General features: G+C 37.7%; 6 protein-coding genes across 13 annotated transcripts; 2 read left to right on the plus strand and 4 right to left on the minus strand.

The window, feature by feature from the left end:
* The first annotated feature begins 1,676 nt into the window (after positions 1 to 1,676).
* LOC104735562 (uncharacterized) lies at positions 1,677 to 4,010 on the plus strand. Of its 3 annotated transcripts, none has more exons than XM_010455376.3 (3): positions 1,677 to 1,954; positions 2,229 to 2,263; positions 2,371 to 4,010. In XM_010455376.3, the coding sequence occupies exon 3, from the start codon at positions 2,382 to 2,384 to the stop codon at positions 3,828 to 3,830; it is 1,449 nt and encodes a 482-aa protein (XP_010453678.2). In that variant the 5' UTR covers positions 1,677 to 1,954; positions 2,229 to 2,263; positions 2,371 to 2,381; the 3' UTR covers positions 3,831 to 4,010. The 3 variants fall into 3 exon arrangements, with proteins under 3 accessions (XP_010453678.2, XP_087338322.1, XP_087338323.1); XM_087482196.1 differs by having other exon boundaries at positions 1,943 to 2,076; XM_087482197.1 differs by having other exon boundaries at positions 1,952 to 2,076; positions 2,429 to 4,010.
* A 177-nt stretch (positions 4,011 to 4,187) lies between these two features.
* Positions 4,188 to 6,326, plus strand: LOC104735564 (EID1-like F-box protein 1). Of its 6 annotated transcripts, none has more exons than XM_087482200.1 (5): positions 4,194 to 4,357; positions 4,448 to 4,535; positions 4,857 to 4,967; positions 5,089 to 5,910; positions 6,012 to 6,326. In XM_087482200.1, exons 4-5 carry the CDS (start codon positions 5,136 to 5,138, stop codon positions 6,131 to 6,133), a joined length of 897 nt encoding a protein of 298 aa, XP_087338326.1. In that variant the 5' UTR covers positions 4,194 to 4,357; positions 4,448 to 4,535; positions 4,857 to 4,967; positions 5,089 to 5,135; the 3' UTR covers positions 6,134 to 6,326. The 6 variants fall into 6 exon arrangements, with proteins under 6 accessions (XP_010453681.1, XP_087338326.1, XP_010453682.1 ...); XM_019234987.2 differs by having other exon boundaries at positions 4,223 to 4,357; positions 4,439 to 4,535; XM_087482198.1 differs by having other exon boundaries at positions 4,223 to 4,357; positions 4,439 to 4,535; positions 4,857 to 4,875.
* Positions 6,258 to 10,574, minus strand: LOC104735563 (chaperone protein ClpB3, chloroplastic). Its single transcript, XM_010455378.3, has 9 exons — positions 10,026 to 10,574; positions 9,698 to 9,916; positions 9,377 to 9,614; positions 9,097 to 9,292; positions 8,949 to 9,003; positions 8,708 to 8,858; positions 8,311 to 8,619; positions 7,033 to 8,222; positions 6,258 to 6,723 (listed from the first exon to the last, which is right to left on the minus strand). The coding sequence occupies exons 1-9, from the start codon at positions 10,257 to 10,259 to the stop codon at positions 6,394 to 6,396; spliced, it is 2,922 nt and encodes a 973-aa protein (XP_010453680.2). The 5' UTR covers positions 10,260 to 10,574; the 3' UTR covers positions 6,258 to 6,393.
* A 217-nt stretch (positions 10,575 to 10,791) lies between these two features.
* Positions 10,792 to 12,863, minus strand: LOC104735565 (membrane-anchored ubiquitin-fold protein 2). Its single transcript, XM_010455381.3, has 4 exons — positions 12,437 to 12,863; positions 11,795 to 12,067; positions 11,211 to 11,375; positions 10,792 to 11,102 (listed from the first exon to the last, which is right to left on the minus strand). The coding sequence occupies exons 2-4, from the start codon at positions 11,925 to 11,927 to the stop codon at positions 11,023 to 11,025; spliced, it is 378 nt and encodes a 125-aa protein (XP_010453683.1). The 5' UTR covers positions 11,928 to 12,067; positions 12,437 to 12,863; the 3' UTR covers positions 10,792 to 11,022.
* Positions 12,864 to 12,907: 44 nt separating this feature from the next.
* LOC104735566 (putative galacturonosyltransferase 14) lies at positions 12,908 to 16,923 on the minus strand. The gene is made up of 6 exons (XM_010455382.2): positions 15,975 to 16,923; positions 15,190 to 15,245; positions 14,943 to 15,098; positions 14,121 to 14,711; positions 13,724 to 14,026; positions 12,908 to 13,626 (listed from the first exon to the last, which is right to left on the minus strand). The coding sequence occupies exons 1-6, from the start codon at positions 16,183 to 16,185 to the stop codon at positions 13,345 to 13,347; spliced, it is 1,599 nt and encodes a 532-aa protein (XP_010453684.2). The 5' UTR covers positions 16,186 to 16,923; the 3' UTR covers positions 12,908 to 13,344.
* Positions 16,924 to 17,961: 1,038 nt separating this feature from the next.
* Positions 17,962 to 19,176, minus strand: LOC104738002 (uncharacterized). Its single transcript, XM_010458242.2, has one exon. It carries the CDS (start codon positions 19,174 to 19,176, stop codon positions 18,001 to 18,003), a length of 1,176 nt encoding a protein of 391 aa, XP_010456544.2. The 3' UTR covers positions 17,962 to 18,000.
* Between the last annotated feature and the right edge of the window lie 296 nt (positions 19,177 to 19,472).

Genomic DNA, 19,472 nt, shown 5'->3' on the forward strand with positions numbered 1-19,472 from the left:
ACCAGGATTGACGGCCCACATTAACAAACAACACCATCGAGAGCAAATTGGATTCCGTACAGATCATGACGATAACAACGTTGCGGGCCTACTTATGTGGACCAATTTCGATTATTGTTATTATAAGAGTTGGTATTTTTGTTTAATCATTGAATTTTATTTTGATATAATGATTAATAAGATGAAAGCCTAATCACGTAATTAGGCATTTGTTGGTTAAATACAGATACATCCAGTTGATAATAGTATAATACTATACTATTTAATTTCATCATCATCAACTGTCGTTAATTTTTGCAATTTTTAGTATTACTTACAGTTGCTTTCTTGGGTTAATACTAGTATACATATAATTAAAAAGGCACCTTTGTTTGCCCGTGGTAAAATATTATTATAAGTACAGACGTACCAGCTGACAGTGAAGTTTCCAAAATTTAACAGTCGTACAAATAACAAATCCATATCATGCATTAAAAATTCGAGTTACGACGACACCAATAATATCAACGGACCACACCACACATTTGTATCGAACACTATTTGACCATTGTTTTTTTGTTTGTTTTGTTTTTTGGGTTGGATAAAAGTCAGTGTTCAAATATTAAATATGAAAGGAATTAAGTGGATTAATAATACACACGAAGACTGTGCTGTACAAATGAATATGGTAAAGAAATAACTTTGTTCAAATTAAATTCTCATATGGCATGTTGAAGAGGAATATCCGAACATATATATATATATATATATATATATATATATATATATGTGTGTGTGTGTGTGTGTATGTGTGATATATAAAAAATTATATCTTCTTCTCTAAATGGTGAAATATGAAGATGATATAAATACATTCTTTTATATTTATTTATCTCACATTTTTTAAATAAGGTACAAAAAAAAAAATTCCTATAAACAAAAAAAATAGCGAAATATTGGAATATTGTTTCATGTTCTTATCGAGCAAAGTGGATAAAAACAAGAAGGCCATGTGCAGATAAGTCTGTTCAATGTGTTTATTCATTTATTTGATGTACTTGAGGCTTGTATGTATGCAAAAAAGCAAGGAGAAGAAGAAAAAAAACCGTAGGGACCAAACAAAGTGGCACAGAAAATGGCAATTGGAACGTGACACTGATGGTATCTGGTTGGTCGACATTCCCCTTCTATATTATATAAACACTCAATTATCAATAGAATAGTGAAAAAATAATACCGAATGTTATTATTAACGTTGGCATATATCGGAGATTTTTGAAGACGACATGTATATATCTCTTTCGTTTGTTGAGTTCGACACGCCAAGATGATCTTTCTAGGCTTTTTTTTTTATGTGGAACCAACTATTTCCACCCAAACCTAGCTGTTTTGAGAATGTTCCATTTTGTCTACATAATCCGGTTCTCGGATTGTAATAACCGATATACTTTTGGTTCATGTGTTTTGTTTGTTTGGTTTGAATTCGGTTTTGTCATGATTAGTTTTCTTTGGCAAAATTCAATAAAAAAAAAAAAGAAGAAAGAAAAAAACCAACAAAGAAAGAATTAAATCTAGTCAATGCTAGATGATTATAGAGAGTCTGGTTAGCAGAACTAGGGCGAAGGGCCACGCAAGCCTACTACTAAATCTTACCGATTAATGTGGTGGTCACACACACTATCTCTGTATTTTTAGAGTTTTTTTTTTTTTTTTTTTTTTCTGTCATTCTAAAGATTAGTTATAACTAATAACAAATAGGAAAAAAAACAAAATAACTTACCCAACGAAGAAAAATTTTCTAAGAAATATGCGAAAAATCAGGAGAGTACGTAGGAGAAAAATCTTGGCCAAATCCCCCAAATCGAAGCCCAAAAAAAAACAAATTTCTTCTCTCTTTCGTACGAAACAAGAAACCTTAGAGAAAACAATGAATGGCGTCTATTACATCTTGAAAGGTCTCTGCAATAACAATAAGGTGAGAGCTTTTCCTACTTTTACCTCAAATGTTGTAAGAGTCCCTTTTTTTCTTAAATCATTTTAGCAGAAATGCTTTGGATTCAGCATGTAGCAAATAGACATTCAAAGTTCCTTGATTTGGTAAAATACAACAAGTTTTTCCTATGCAAATGATTATGATTGATGGCTTTTAGGTTCTTGTTTAGGTTGCTTTAATCTAAAATGGGTTTCAATGGTTTGATATCAATATTATTCGTAACTAGAGCTAAGATTGTATCCTTCTTTCATTTCAGGTCGAGGATCTTCTCTAGCCTCTACATCAAAAAAGGTTAGATAGTCCTATGATATTTTTCATTAATAAAACATTCTCCTTTTATTCTTTGTTCTTAACATTTGTAGTTTAAAGAATCTATCCTTGAATTCTCTCTATCTAAGCTGATTGATTGATGGCTGAGGAGACCGTACGTTTGCCTATTTCACCGGATGTAAACAGATCATGGAGAAGGATCTCTACTGGAAAACTGAGTTTCTTATACAGTGAAGAGAAAGTTCTTCCTAACTATCTCAGATCACCGACTGGTTCTTGTCATGATGCCTGCAAATACGGGAGGAAACATGAGTCTCAAGACAAGCCAAGAGTTTCTTCATCACCTCTCCAAAGGGTTGACAGAAGCTATTCTGGAACTCCAAGCTTTGATTCACCAGTGAGGAAGAAGGCATTGATGACCAAATCGGTGTTGAGTTCTTCTTTTGGTTCGGGAATATGTGATTTTGGTGGCTCTGATCACACTAAGAGCGAAGTTGAAAGATTTTCTAGCAGAGTTTGTGATGATGTTAAGAAGAATGATGCACGTACAACATACGAAGAGGTGGTGTTAGCTAAGGGAAAAAAGAAGAAGAAGAATAAGATGGTCTTTGTGACTCGCGGAAGAGCTATATCAAGATCTAAAGAGATGGTTGAACATAACAGGCGTGTCACTGCTTTGAAGCTGAAATCTGTTGCACAAACAGCAGCGATAGCTCTTCGGCGCAGTACTGTGAAGAGAAAGAAGATGAATGGTGGATCTAAAGCTGCAGAACCAAAGAAGGCAGTTGTGCCTTTTAGAGTATCAGTCATGTCCTCCAAACGCTGTTCTCGTTGTTGCAAGACAAAGAAAGAGAGTAGTAGCTTGAGAGTTCCTTTAGTGAAAACCAGGAAACATGTGGATAAGAAGTGTAAAGACTTGGTTGAAGAGAAAACTCTCTATGTTATTAAGATGGAAACAGGGGATGAGATTGTTGAGACTGATCAGAACCAAAGGTGTGTCATGGATTCACCACCTACTGATGATCCAAAGAGCCAGGACGAAGCTGATTGTATTGAGAGTGAAGCTGATGATGATGAATCTTCTCAAGAAGAGGATGACGACGACAATGAGAATATGATGTCTTTCTCTGAAGCTAACAACATAACAAGGCAAGGGAAAAGCACAGCTCTCTCAGCAGAATCCGCTAAAGAGGAAAGACTGAAACAGAGAGTCAAAAGAGGAAAGATTGTAGATTTCAGATCACAAGGCAACAACAGTCCAAGAAAGCTCAAGTTCAAAAGAGGAAGAGTCGTCGCTGGAGCTGACACAAACTCGAAATCCGGTAGTAGGAGACGCTTAAAGACTAAAGGAACCAACTTGAGCAACGACAAGGAACAACAACAACAACAACAACAGAAACCGACAGTTGTTCTGAAACACCAAGAAACAGATAATAAGAGAGACTCAAGAGTGTTGTTGTACAACAATGTGATTGAGGAAACAGCTAATAAGCTTGCGCAGACTCGCATAAGCAAAGTTAAGGCTTTAGTGGGTGCCTTTGAGTCTGTCATATCTCTCCAAGAAAAGACGTCTTCTCCAACAACATAAAACATCAAAAGATGATAATATATACTATTCTCAGAACAATCTCGTCCCATATATAATATAATTCATAATTGTTTCATGGTGTTTATGCATGGTATGTAAATGTAAACCTAAGATTCTACAATTTGTGAGCGTTATTATATCTTATCAAAACTAAAAGATGAAAAGGGTATGTTTTGAGAATTTGTAACTAGTGGTTATAAATTATTAAAGTTTGGGACTGCAAAATGAAATATAAAAACCAGACCCCAAGCTCACGCCGTCCCTTACAACGCCATTGACCATCTAGATTCTTTAACACACGTGTCATATTGTAATTGGATATTGTGGTGTACTTATATCACAGGCTGTCATAGTACCATTCCTGGATTTAATTTAATTTTCCTTTCTTCCTCTCTGCTACTTGGATGGAGTAAAAAATAAAAATTAAAGCTTTGAGATTTCTTTCCTTTGCTTAATCGATATCTTTCCGCGAATTGGTCCTTGTTTGTTTGCTTCTGGAATCTGGGTTTTGTTTCTGAGCTCTCGAGGTTCCTCATTCGTTGCTTCCTTTCATGAAAGTCTCTTCCTTTTTTCTGTATTTTGAACATTGAAATGCCCTAATTTTGCAGGTTTTCTAGTTGCGGTTTCTGAGATTAGGAGCAGAAGCTCTTTCGAGTAAAAAACTTCATATGTTCGTTGAAGTGATTCTTCACAGTTTTTGTTCTGGTAAAGTTCCTCTCTTTTTAGAAAATCTTCGTAATATTTGTGCTTAATAATTTTTTGGGGACTAGAGAAATGAGTTTGATGATTCGGATTAGCTAGATTTTTTTAAATTTGGATGTGGTGGTCCTATAAGATAGATCTGAGGTTGCATTGTTTTTATCTGTTGCCCCTTGAAGTTGAAGGTCTTCGGCTAGTTTGACTCCATTTCTTTTTGATGGTGATGTAGTAGGTAGGATTCGTGACTTGAATGGATAATTCTATAGGTGATCAAATTAATCTGATACTTCTCTTCTTCTGTTTTATATCATAATCGGATGTGAACAGACTTCATATTAAGGAGAAGGTAGTTCCCGTGAGACTCTCTGTGGTTTGTACATGTGTGTGTCAAGGGTCCCGTGAGAGTCTCCCGCAACCGCTCTCTCTTTCATTTTCTCTGTATGTTTTGGTTGTTGTCTTGACACTGTCAATTCCTTGGCATTAGAAAATTGTTTGCTATGGATCTTAAATGTATTGGAGTGTTTGGGGAACTAATGGATCGATATGTATCTCTTTGCAGTTGGAAGTTCTATGTGTTTTCCTTCTCTGATTGAAACTTAGAGGAGAATGATCTTACCAAAGCAGTATCGTTGCACACACTCCCCGACCTGCCAATGCACCAAAGGCCATTTAAACGAGGATGTCTTGTTATTAGTGTTCCAACATTTGAATTGGAATCCGAAGTTAGTTGCAACACTTTCCTGTGTATGCAGATGGTTTGATGATTTCGCCAAACGGGTACTATGGAAAGAGTTTTGCAAGACTCGTGCCCCCAAAATGATGCTTGATTTGCAATCTAGCGGTAGTCACTGCATTGACGGTAACTGGAGAGCTCTTGGGAAGCTTCTCATCTACTGCTCAGGATGTACACAAGGCGGTCTATTCAATAGCTCTGTTCAGATCCCTGGCCACTTTGTTTACAGAACCCGGTTCTCCAGAACATTGGGAAGAAGCCTGCTTCCGCCTCAATGTAGAACCGATGTACTCTACGTTTGTGATCCTTGTGAGCATCTTGACCAAGGAGAAGAAGGCGACGTGGGTTTGTTCCGTGGGATTTTTAAGAATTTCCCAACATCCAAAGTCCGGAAAGTGATCATTCACAAGGCGGTTCCTTTTCATCCATCCGAGGTTTGCCCGTACTGTAAAGCTAGGTTATGGAGCATGCTACAAGCTAAGATTATACCTCAGAGTGCCTGCATTCGTTTGGAAGCTTATGAAGACTGCATTGAGTATTTTGTTTGCCTCAATGGACACTTGCTTGGTATCTGCACTCTCGCTCCTTTGTCTGATTCAGAGGATGCAAATCCAAGCGAAGATGGCAATCACACAGAGAAGAAACAAGGTACTAAAAAAATCCCACTCATGCCGGCACATTGCAGAACCGTTTTTTTTTTTTTGGCTCGACAACAACAGCTAATTTTATTTTGTTTTTGTGTTCTGCAGACAATTACTTTCCTAAAGAAAACATATTGAAAAGGAGAAATTCTTTGTTGGGTGAACGTGAAATTGGACCTTCGCCTCAGAAACGACTGACCAATCCGAATCAATGTAACATTGATGTGTGAAACATCCTGTAAATTTGTTTACTTCAGCTAAATCTATTGCACCTGCAGAGATTCTTCATTCATATACAGTCAAATTATGATCAACAATTTCCATAATCTCTAGACCTGTGAGACATCAGTGGAATGACTTAGCAGCTTATGATTTTTATAAACTCACATTGAGATAATTATTATCAGTTTTTTTCTGTGACAAGTAATGCACTAAGAAGGTCTGTACTAAAAAGTCTTGACACTTTTTAGGCTCCAAAAGGTTTCACTTTTTAACTACTCTGTTTTGAGAAAGCTTCTTCTTCTTGTTCAGCACCTGCTGCTTCTGACTCGATCTTCTTGAATATGAGCTTTTGCTGAGGTAACTGGCCGTTGGAGAAGGCTGTGACCTCGTTATCGATCAAAATGCCATCTTCCTCCTTGAAATCTCCTCTCAAGATACCTTTAGCGAGCTCGTTCTCAATGTTTTGCTGTATCACACGCTTAACAGGTCTAGCTCCATAGTTTGGATCATACCCGAGGCTTCCAAGAAGATCAACCGCAGCATCCGTAATGTTTATCTTCATTTTCCTGTCTGCAATTCGCTTCTGCACACGTGCCAGCTGTAGAAAGAAATATTCAGTGAGGGTGTTGGATAACATAACTATGTACTTCCTTGGGGAAAAAAGCATCAACTTTGATCAAATCCATTTTAAAACAGTCTAATCTTTCTCAATTTTGTTTAAAGATAGCCAGAAGTGATCTTTCGAATGCAATTAGAATCAAACTATTCACCAACGAGCATCTGAGAGCAATATCTTCCAATTTAACTATCTAATTGCCTCCAAAAGTTACCTCCTGTGGACATTTAGGCTCGAACAATGTTACCAGCATAATCAAATTTGCAATTTTTCCAAGAAAAGAAAACATACCTGTAACCGGACAATTCTGTTGATCTGCTCGCGGTCAAGAGGTTGGAAAACTATATACTCGTCAACCCTATTCATGAATTCAGGACGAAAGATAGATCTTGCAGCATTCATTACTCTCTCTTTAATCGTTTCATAAGCGAGCTCATTTGCATCCTCATCCGTGTTGTTCAGAATAAACTGCGAACCAACATTCGAGGTCATAATAATAACACTATTGGTGAAACTCACTGTACGCCCTTGAGAATCTGTGACTCGCCCATCGTCCAAGATTTGGAGAAAGACATTGAAGACATCTCCATGAGCTTTCTCAATCTCATCAAAGAGGATGACCGAGTAAGGCCTTCTTCTAACTGTTTCCGTTAACTGTCCGCCTTCTTCGTAACCAACATATCCAGGTGGAGCTCCAATGAGTCTAGACACAGCATGTTTCTCCATGTACTCACTCATGTCGATTCTCACCAAGGCTTCTTCTGTGTTGAACAAATAAGACGCAAGTGCTTTGGCTAGTTCAGTTTTACCAACACCGGTTGGTCCCATAAACATGAAACTAGCTATTGGACGGCCTGGATCCGAAAGACCTGCTCTTGATCGTTGGATTGCTTCAGCTACCGCAGTCACTGCTGGATTTTGACCGATCACCCGTTTATGCAATTCTTCTTCCAAATGTAAAAGTTTGTCTCTTTCGGATTGTTGAAGCTTTGAAACTGGGATTCCAGTCCATTTACTCACAATCTCGGCGATATCGCTACCCAAAACCTCTTCTCTAAACATAGATTTTCCGGAGCTTAAGTATTCGTCGAGCTCCTTCTCTGCACCGTTTAGCTGTCGCTGCAATGAGTTTAAGCTTCCGTATTTGAGCTCTGCTGCACGGTTGAGATCGTATTCACGTTCCGCTTGCTGGATCTCGAGGTTTACTCGATCAATCTCCTCTTTAATCGACTGAAGACGGGACATAACAGACCTCTCGTGCTCCCACTGCTCGGTTAACTCAGCTTGCTTCTCCTTTAGTAACACTAATTCTGTTTCGATTCGATTCAATCTCTCTCTAGAAGCTTTGTCTGTATCGTTAGTGAGCGAAAGTCTCTCCATTTCAAGCTTTATCACCGCACGGTCAAGCTCGTCAAGAGCTGTCGGTTTTGAAGTGATCTCCATTTTCAATTTGGCTGCCGCTTCATCAACCAAGTCAATTGCTAGAACACCAAATGCCAAAGTAGTTAGAAACAACACTCTCTGTTTAATGAAGATAATAAGATCATATGGTAATAGCAAAGTATCTACCTTTATCGGGTAGAAACCGGCCACTGATGTAACGGTCTGAGAGGATAGCAGCTTCCACTAGAGCGCTATCAGAGATACGAACTCCATGATGAAGTTCATACCTTTCCCGCAAACCACGGAGAATTGAAACCGTGTCTTCAACAGTAGGTTGATCGACATAAACCTGTTGAAACCTACGTTCCAAGGCAGGATCTTTCTCAATGTATTTCCTATATTCATCAAGCGTTGTTGCACCGATACAACGTAACTCGCCTCGACCTAGCATCGGTTTCAGAAGATTACCAGCATCCATCGCCCCACTAGTCGCACCTGAAAGAAAAAGAATCAAACTTTTATTACAAATCATTACAAGGAAAAAGTTTTAACTGTTTACATACAATCAAAAGATGTTGCATACCTGCTCCAACAACTGTATGGATCTCATCGATAAACAAAATGATTTGGCCTTCTGAGTCTGTGACTTCCTTAAGTACAGCCTTTAGTCTATCTTCGAATTCTCCCCTATACTTCGCTCCAGCAATGAGAGCACCCATATCCAGTGATATTAACTGAAAAGAAACCAAAAATGATTGTATCAGTTGTTGTCCAAATTTGTTAAAAATACAGAAAGATAAACAGTTTGATAAGTACTTGAATACCTTTCTGTTCATCAATGCTTGAGGTACATCTCCTTGCACAATTCTCTGAGCAAGTCTGTTTTAGAAGTGGGAATGTAATATCTTAGCATTACAACTTTACAATAAACGTATGTGTAGCTTTTAAAATCTTATGTTTTGATAAACTTACCCTTCTGAAATTGCGGTTTTACCAACACCTGGTTCACCGATCAACACAGGGTTGTTCTTTGTTCTCCTTGAAAGAATCTGAATGCATCTACGAATCTCGTCATCTCTACCAATCACAGGATCGAGTTTTCCTTCTCTAGCCATTGCTGTCAAATCTTTTCCATACTTCTCCAATGCCTCATACTTGCCTTCCGGATCTGTCAAACATGGTCATTAACTCTCTCACCAACTACATATGCAATCGAACTATTAACTATCAAAGCTCAAATGTGGTTACAAACCTTGGTCAATGACTGATTGTTTCCCTCTGATAGATTCAATTGCAGATTTCAAGCTCTTCGCAGAAATCTGAAAATCCTTAAACAACTGTTTCCCAAACCGCTTATCATCAGCAAAAGCAAGAACCAAATGCTCCACTGACACATAAGAGTCTCTTAAATCTTTCTTAAACTGTCTTGCTCTCTGGAACAGACCTTCCAAATCACGCCCCAACATCGAACCAGCAGCATCTCCATACACCTGTAAGTCAAAAACAAAACTCTCATTAGCCTCCAAACAAACAATAACCACAAAGTTCAACCCTTAAAGAAGACACTCATTACCTTTGGTTGGCGTTGAATGAACTTCTCTGTCGCTTCTAGAACCTTTGTGTTATCCACACCGATCTTAGAGAAAATCCTGCGAGCTAAACCATTCTTCTGCTCCAGAAGAGCTTTCATTAGATGCTCTGTCTCCACAATCTGTTGCTTATTCTCCTTAGCAACATCTGGCGACGAAACTATCGATTGCCACGCCATTTCTGTGAACTCTTGCTGTGTAAGCTATACAAAGCAAACAACATCAAACCCAATTTCGCAATCAGAAATTTTTTTAAAAAAAAACTTAATTAGAGTCCAGTACAAAAATAAAACCTCAAGTTTCAGAATTTACCCTTCCATTAGAAGAAGAAGAAGAAGCATCACATCGGACAACGAAAGGCTGATGCTCAAGTCGCCGCGTGAGCCTCGCGCTCTGCTTTAGTTTAAGAGCTTTAAAAGAATTGGGTTTCGCCGGAAAAGCCAAAGAAGGTTGAAGATGAGAAAACGAAGAAACCCTTCGAGTCTCCGGTCCAACGCCGATCACACCACTAAACGCCGCCGTAGCAGTCGTCTTAGTCGTCGCCATAAGCTCGGAGATTCAAAAAAACGGCAAACAATTAATATAGGAAGATAAAATACAACAGGTAGTTCAGTACAAATCCGCCAAAACGGCGAGATGTTTACTTAAGAAATCAGCAAAGATAACACTTTTTTTTGCTTTCTCGTGTGGTTTTAGCGAGAAGTAGGAGAAGGTGAAGCACAGAAATAATAAAGAAGAAGAAGAAGATGCTAAACGACGCCGGAGGCTTCGTGAACCCTCTCGGGATGAGGTGCCCAACTACGTACTTTAAACCTTATTCTGACACGTGTTCCCTCACGAAAATATAGGATTTTTCGAAGTACAAAATAATATGAGCCGTCCAAAAATATTGTCCGTAATATGGGCCGTTGATAACGAGATCGGCCCACTACGACTGTGTTAACTAAACCAACCACTCGCAGGTACAGAGCGTGGTGTGTACGTTCCGATAACATATTACCGACTTCAGTTTTTGCTCACGAAGCTCATGGAGCGCGTGATAAAAAAAAAAATTGAATGTTCTTGTGAAACTGTGAAAGAAGTGCAAATTTGTGTTTAGTTTTCTATGATTCCACGGTGTTATATGATGAATCAGACTTACATTAGGAGAAACCAAAACCCCAAGCGATCAAAAAAGCCAATGGTGTCACCAACAAAAAAAAAAAAGAAAATTACAAGAAAGGAAAAAAGTAATGAAGAAGGCTCAAGAACAGAATCTGAATCTCCAAAGCTTTTTTTTTAAATTTACTTGTCTTACGTACGCTTTTTGTTAACACCGAGCTCCAAAACATAAACAGACACATTTGTTCTGTTTCTTCACATCACCTTTAGGCTTCTTCTTCTTCTTTTCTGTTTTGTTACCATCAATCAATCAGCAGAACAAAAGATCAAACCACAACAACAATAAGAGCAGTGTGCTTTAGAATCGTCAAAAAATCGATTTAAGTCAAGCTTTACCTTGTTCAATAACCTGATGTTGAATTATTACATGCATTGTGGTGACAGCACCTGAGAGATTACAGACAGGACTCCTGCAATCTCCAACCGTCTTGTTGTTCTCCAATATTCTACCTGCGCTTATCAGTTTCACATCTTTCACCGTCTTTGGCCCGTTCTCCTTATCTGTTCACAATCATACAACCGAGCAAAACCATAACACCGATGATTCACAATCAGGTTTTGATATTATCACAGAAATAGGCAAAAAGCAAAACTAGCATCTTTCCATGGAGAAGAGTCAGAGAAGGTGTTCTTGTTGAGTCTAGTGCAGGACTAATGTAACCAGCCTAGGAGTTTTATGCAGGGAAGTGTAGCTTTGTCAGCTCAGTAACAGACCCTATCGATTTAAAGGATCAATAAAGAAGGCAATGATTCTGTTTGAAACTCTTCTTACGGTTGGTTAGTGAATCAAGGATCAATCAAGAGGGCAATGAGTTTCTGAACCTATCAAGAGGCTTAAGATGAAAGTTCTCTTTACAATGAAATTCTAAAAGTCTTAACCATTCTGGTCATGGAGAGTATAAAAAGCATAGACCACTGACCTTTTGGCCACTGAGCAACAACAGTTTCCTTCAATGTCGCAACGGTTGTAGCATCGGGAAACCATTTAGGACCGATATCTGAACCGTCATTTAGCCGGAACTTAATCTCTAACTGATCCTTCACCTCTGCCATATATCTCCACGAACCAAATCACTCTCTCTCTCTCTCTCTCTTAACCAATAACTTCACAAGAAGTATAAAACAAGAAGCAACAACCGAGATGGGAAATATCACTAAACTGAAACCTCGTTGCTTGGATCCTATCTGGCAATCTGCAATGAATCAAAAATAAGGAGCAATTGTTTCACACGAAGAACACATTTTAAACAGCTTAAGAAGTGATAAATATTGTCTGTAGCTCAATTCACATTTGTGAAACCTGAAGCTTAAATAGATTAATGGATGATCTTGAATGAATTATAAAAAACATCGATCATATAATAAATACGAAATCAAAGAAGAATCGCAAAGATCAATTCATCATTATCTATTAAAAATATATGATCATGAATCAATCAACAATACAAGTTACCCAATAGGACTCAATTTGGGTATTAGGTTAACCGATCGAAGACGCATATAAGAACCCAAAAAACAGAAGAAACAAAAAAAAAAAGAACCCTAAAATTTGATGGTCTTACTTGGGGTCTGCGACTGATCTGAGTTTGATGGAATCAGAAGGATCTGCCAAAGCTCCTCATCACAGACTCAGAGAGCAGATAGGAAGAGAGGAAATGATTAAAAAAGATGAGATCTTTAGAATATCAATCAATTTGCTGCCAAATGTTCCATTCCTTTCTGTCCTTCCTTCCCAATCTCTACGCCAATTAAAATGCTCTCTCCTTTTTTAAATATTTCCATTTTTTTTTTTTTTTTAATTACTATCAAGATTTGTATGATTTTGTATCATCAAAGAAAACTGCTCTGTACGTATGATCTAATTAATATTAAATCCCAAAAAACTTTTACATTCAAAAGCTCTTTGATTTTTGTTTGGCTCACAGGTGATCTAATAATCAAAACATAGTAAAGAAAGAAAGATACACATTTGTAAAGAGAAGATCGTCTGATGAACCCAAATGATGTTGTTGTAGTAGTAGTAATAAGCAATGTTTGGAGTAAAAATGTAACAAGTGTATAAATTGTATGTTCCTTGATTTATCAACAACTGGCTTCTCTGATCACGACCCCTCTTAATAACCAAAAAAAAATAAAAATATAAAACCCAAATCTTTCCCATTTCTTATAAAAAGATTCAAGATTTGGATTCTCCAATCGAAACCGAAAGAATTTTCAAAAAGGGTACCTTCTATTTTACAGAAAGAATGATTCTTTATCTCTCTCTCTCTTTCTCTTATGCAGCTTCCCCTTCGCTGCAACAAAAGTTTCGTTTCTTATGTATGTTGTAAACTAAATTTCTGAATCTTCTTTTTTAGAGTGAGTAAACTCTGCCTGCAGTGGCTTTGTGTTCATCTCTGCTTCTTTTTTTTACTTCCGTCTTTTACACCTATAAGTGTAACCTTCAAGATCATCTAAAGGTTCCGCTTTGCTACTCCAAGATGTGACAATTCTTGATAAAATCATTGGAGTAGTTGACGTATTTTGTCCAGAACGGCCGGAGATGTTCGAAACCGATCTCGAGCCATGGCTTGGATTGGCCATTGTAGTGGATCACTGCAGCTTTCTTCACATTTCCAATGTTAGTCATGTTCTGATAGCCCAATCCAAGCATATGCCATGATGAGTCTATTATGTGGACGTGACCCTTGAACGCGATAAGAGCAGGAGGCAGGGTTCCAAGCTTCCACATTGTCAGATTCGACTTTAGATTCTGCTCAAAATCAGAAGCAAACAAGAGTAGGATAGTGAGGTAACTTGAGATTTCTGATCAACAATAACAAAAGACTGTAGGCTTCTTGGATAGTTACCTCTCTAAGCCAAGAGTGATACGTTTCTCTGATATGTGTCTTCCTCCAAGCTTGCAGATCAAAGACATTCATACCATATGCCCATGCACATTCTTCGGGATCTAAATGCTTTGCGATGAGCGGGTGAGAGAAATTGAAGTAATTCCTTAAACGCTTTGACATCACCCAATCATCTTCACCCCGGCAAGTTTCTACTGCTCCATTGACCTTACCACCAAGGTCAATATCCCAAAGCGGACTCAAGTCTCCCTGAACAACTATATCATCGTCTAAAAATACCACCTTGTCCAAGTTCGGGAAAAGCTATTCCAAACAAAAAGATAGAAGAAATTTGCAAATGATTTTAGAATTCGCATGAGTTCTATTGCAAGTTTAAACGAGGGGATAAAAAATTAACCTCTGGAATATATATTCTAAGATGGTTGAGCAAAGATATGTATTTTGGACTTCTAGACTGCAATTTTGAAGCAAATGTTCGAGGAGTTGTTTCTGCGAGGTTTGCCCCAGCGACATGATTCCCATGATAATAGTTCCTGACACCATTATGGCTTTCCACAGCTTCCAAAACCGGAACATTCTCTCTCGTCAACCAGTCAAACTGATGGACACCTTTAACCTCAACGATAGCTGGTGCAACAGAATTTAACGCAAACCATGAATGCATACCCGCATATGTCTTCTTGTCTGTGATGATGTGAAAGACAATTTTCTCGGGTTTTGAAGATGACTGAACAGTGGATGAGACCACAACTGAGGCAGCCAAAATATTGTCCGTAGACAGAATAAAATGGTGGTGAGTATTATCTGAAAGAACAGGGAGAAACTCTGGTGAAGGAAGCTGTCTACGAGCATGAGCATTGGAGGAATATTCATCTGTCAGTCTTAGAGAGAGACAATGAATGCCTTTGGGAATGGAACTTGCTGCGAAGTGCTTGTTCATAAGTTCTGCAAATTTTAATTCCCTCATATCCCGTTCAAACTTCTCCATCTGTTCAAAGACAAATAAAAACATATCACATATGATAATCTTCCAATTAATATGGGTCAGTTTAGAGAGCAACAAGAATTAACAATAGTAGATCTCGCCCATGTATAGACAAGGAAACCAACTTAACAATTTCAAGGCCCGCAGACAAGTGTAACAGATTTTCCATATAAAGAAAAACAAATGTCCTTTTGATGAAGGATCAAAAGTAGTTTCAGATTAGACAAAGCTTACCATGGCTCGCAGCACAAGAGCAAATGTTTTTGCATCATAGTGGTTATTCTTCATATCCGAGACAAGTTGACTAAAAGAATTGGGAAGCTTCAAACCATCTGGAATTACTTGAGTGCTTACTTCGTTTAGAATTTTATAAAAGTCTCTAGCTAGTCTCTGCAGCAACAGACACACGAGGAAAAAATATATCATTTAAGAATATGAAAAGATACTGAAAATTAGCCGACTAAAGAAAGAAACCACGCACCTCTGAATCATCTACCCTACCAAGAAGACGTGGACCTATCCGTCTCCCTAAACAATCTGAAAGTAAGAAAAAAAGGGGAAGAAACTTTATTGAGAGCGTCACAAGAGCACCGGAAAGAAACATGGAAGTTGATCATTCAACCGATCTTGAATGGAAAACCTCAACAAATGAACATACTAAAACATATAGAAGTATAGAACCGAGATGCCCTCAAACAGCATATAAGATAAACGTAACGTGAAAAATACCAAAAGAGACATTCAATTTGGTTCAAATCTAGTAACGCAGAGAAGTCTGTTGGTTTCATACTCCACACAAACAAACAAAAAAAAAGGGAATTCTGCAAAAAAATTTGCCATTCAGCTCCACAATCCAACAAAACGTATTGATAGGGAAATGTGAGAAACAGATTCTGAAAATTATATGTACTCCTAACAATTAGGGTAGTACAGGTCTTTGAAAACTAAGATCCTACAAAATATTCATTAGTGGGGACCTAACAAGAAGAATCCAAAATCAACCAAACTCTGTTGACTTAAGCCTATCCTAGTACAATCCCTAGCAAAAATGAAAACTTTTTTTGTTAGCCTGCCAAAATCCAAATGCTAAGGAAGATCCTAATCGTTCCACGGAGAAGACAAGGCAGGCACAACAGAGAATCCTAAATATAGCTAAAACACATAAGAAAAGTCGAGATCCGAACCAGTTAAGATGAAGAAGACAACAAAAATCAGAAACAGCTTGTTAAGGAAAATGGAAGAAAAAGGAAGTAAATATGTGTATACCAATGGAGGAGCATTTGTTGACACCTTCGAGGGTAACAACAGCGGTGAGGATGAAGACAAAAGGCAACAAGAAAGCGAGGATTAAGATGGTGTGGAAGAGAGTTCGGTAAGAGATGTGACGAGCTGCGACCTTGATCTTCATCAAGTCAATAAACTCATTGCTGCTCGAAATCGTGATGCTTCTCATGCTAGGCGATATGTGAAGCTGCATCCTCCAACTTGGTAGTGCTGCAGCCCCACCACAGTGAACAGAGAAATCGAACCCGATAAAACCCTAATTCCTGACGACAGCGGCAGCAGAAAAAATCCCAAACCCAACATCAGATCCGATCAGATTCCGCCTCTCCTCCGATCCCGATTTCTCACCGCTTCTTCTCGATCTCAATTCCGTCTCTTTCCCGTTCCTTGTCGCTCTTCTTCTTCTTCCTTGTGGTCTTCTCCCAGACCGCATTTGGATTTCAGAATCCAAAATTTTGAGATTCCCGCCTTACTCCTCTGGGAGAGATTTGCTTCAATCAAATTGAACACGAAGAGAATCGTAATGGGTTTGCCTCAAATTCACGTCTTGAGCAGAGAGATTCAAAGAGCCTTCTTCCTCACAGATCAAGATTCAAAATTCAAAGAGCTGATGAAGAAGAAGAAAGTAGAGAAATGAAAAATAGAAACAAATGAGAGAATAACAAATAGAAGCTTTTTTTTTTTTTTGTTCTCAGTGAGTTTGCCGGTGGATCTAAACCAAAAAAAAATTAAAATAAAATTAAGGAACAAAAAAAAGAAAATAATAATTTATTTTTCAAGATCTAAAATTATGATGAAAAAAAAAAAGAAAACAATAATTTTTTAAAAAATGGGTGTCTTGACCTTGAGTTTAGGGCTTGTTTTATAGAGAGCTAATTATAACATTGTCTCCACACCTATTTTCATGGCTAAGCAAGAGTTTTGCTTTTTCATCTTTCCTCTTAAATGATTGATTGATATAAACTAATTTTTTTAGATCAAACATAACTATTAAACTGATATTAATTTTTATTCCATTCAATATAATTTGACAATTACTCCTATTTCTTACTGTAGTGTTTATATATGAAAATAGAAGCTTGATTTTGTAACTTAAGTCTAAACTGGTTTCGAAACAAGTTTAAAATTTAGACGTTTAAACTGAATATTTCTTTATTTATTATTGATTGATTTGGTCAAAATCAAAACGTTGTAATAATTTTGAAAGTTCGACAATCGCCTCTAGGTGGTACAATTGTTACTATGAAAAGCAAAAACAAAAAAAAACAAAAAAAAACAAAAAAAAACAAAAAAAAACAAAAAAAAACAAAAAAAAACAAAAAAAAACAAAAAAAAAATCTAACATAGTAAATTGACGTCGTCCACAAAAACAAATGACGTGAATTACAAGTGATTAGATTTTGGACGCAAGTTCAATTTAATGTGCTGAATGAGAAAATTAAGCAATTGGATGATACTTTTTGGGTGTTGAAAAATTTCATAATAGTCTTACCTGGTAGGTCCGATTTCACCATAGGTAATCAGGTATCTTTTACAAAATTAATGACAAAATACTGTACTAAATTCTAGTTGTCGTTTTCGTTTAACATTTAGGAAAAAATAAATAAAGTAGTTGTTTTTCTTGTCAGGAAAAAGTAGTTTTATTAAATTTCATTTATATGCTAAAAAGTTTTGTTGAAAAACCAAAGACCGACCGACACGTTGGATTGTGACTTTCTATATGCAACAAAAATTGACTCGAACCGGAAATCAAACCCCGAGTTAAGTGTCATATAATCCCCAAGGAAACCAAAAATATACTACATGACAGTTTTTTGGAAAAAAAAAAAACAATTGAGGAAAGAAACAGAGCAAAACTGAATATAATTGGAAGTCCAAAGCAAAAAAAAAAAAAAAAAACATCCCAATCTGTTTACAACAGCACAAAACTTGACTCCAACACTAACCAGAACCCCAAATCTTCATCATCCTCTGTTTTCGAGTGTTGTCTCTTGCCATGTGTGACCACCTAAACCATGAACCGAGCTGAACTTCCTTGAACGGATGCTACTACACTTGCGTGTCTTCTTCTCTTTGTCACTGAGCATCTCACAGATTCGTCCTCATGTTCAACTGATTCCTCCATCTTGTTCTTACTTTTGTTCATCCGATGATACGTCTGATGACCTCCTAGAGCTTGATAAGTCGAGAATATTTTGTTGCACAACCTGCATTGATGCTCAGCGTTCTTCCTATCAGATTCAGTTATCATCTCAGTGTCTGAGTCAGTACACTCCATATCCCTTACTCCAAGCTCAGTTCTGTTAAACCTAGATTCAAAGTCACCGGCTTTGCACCGTTTCAGCTGATCCACTTCATGTTTACCTCCTAAGAAACTCGCTGGTCCTTTGAATATAACAGGGGAAGTAACCTCTTCTTCTAGCAGTCTTTGCTCATTACTCAAAAACACAGATTTAAATTCACCAACTTTTCTCCGTTTCTGCTGATTCAATCTGTTATCGTCTCTCAAGAAGCCACCTGGTTCTTTCGGTGTTCCATGACTACTAAACACTTCTTCCTTAAGTCTTTGCTCATTACTGAAAAACCCAGATTCAAAGTCACCGCCTTTTAGAGGTTTCTTGTTGCGCAAACAACCAAAATCAGAGCTACCTTTAGGAGTAACATCTACTGCTTCAGCAACAAGTTTAAGTCCGTCTACAAACTTGGGACTACTCTTAGACAAAAGAATCAAACAATCGGCAACTTCTAGCTCTTCATCATTGGCAGCAAAAACAGAACGCGACTCAGTAAATGTTGTAAACGAACAAGAAAATGAAGTCTTCTTGAACCTAATAAGCCTCGATCTTTTCTTCTTCCTCACAAGACTGAAGCTACGACACATACTCATCATAGTTTCTTCATAAACCTTCTGGTTCGTCGAAGAATGCATCACCGCTCGATGATTCGAATAACATTTCTCGTACCGAAACCCTTTTCCACATTCATCGCATCTGAACAGATTCTTCTTCATCGGTTCCGGAGATTCCTGGGTCTTCTTCTTCGGATTTTCCCTTAGGTTGTAGTAACAAGAGAGGTCTCGCTGTTGGTTCGTCGATTCTTCTGTTTCTTCTCGTGAATGAGTGATCTTGAGATGTCGCAGAGCTCCATTGATGGGTTTATCGAGACCTTGATGTTCTTCTTCCATTTTTTTAGGCGCGAAACACACGGGGTTTATTGATAAAGAAGAAGTAGATGAAGGTGGCGATGAGGTAGATGATGTAGAGGCAGATAAGGATGCAACAGACGCAAGCCAGACTCATTATCAAAAGAAACTATCAGATGAGTTGACGAAAAAAGAAGGATAAATGCTCTGTTTCTCTCTACTTTTCCTAGAAAGCTGAGAAAGAAAGGATCAGTTCTCTGGCGAAGAAGGTAGAGAGAAGAATGGAGTGGCTGAAGGCTATCGAACAATACGAAAGAACTCGAATCTTTTGAGTTTAT

The sequence above is a fragment of the Camelina sativa genome, chromosome 13 (genome assembly GCF_030686135.1).
Source record: "Camelina sativa cultivar CO46 ecotype springtype chromosome 13, ASM3068613v1".
Lineage (NCBI taxonomy): Eukaryota > Viridiplantae > Streptophyta > Magnoliopsida > Brassicales > Brassicaceae > Camelina > Camelina sativa.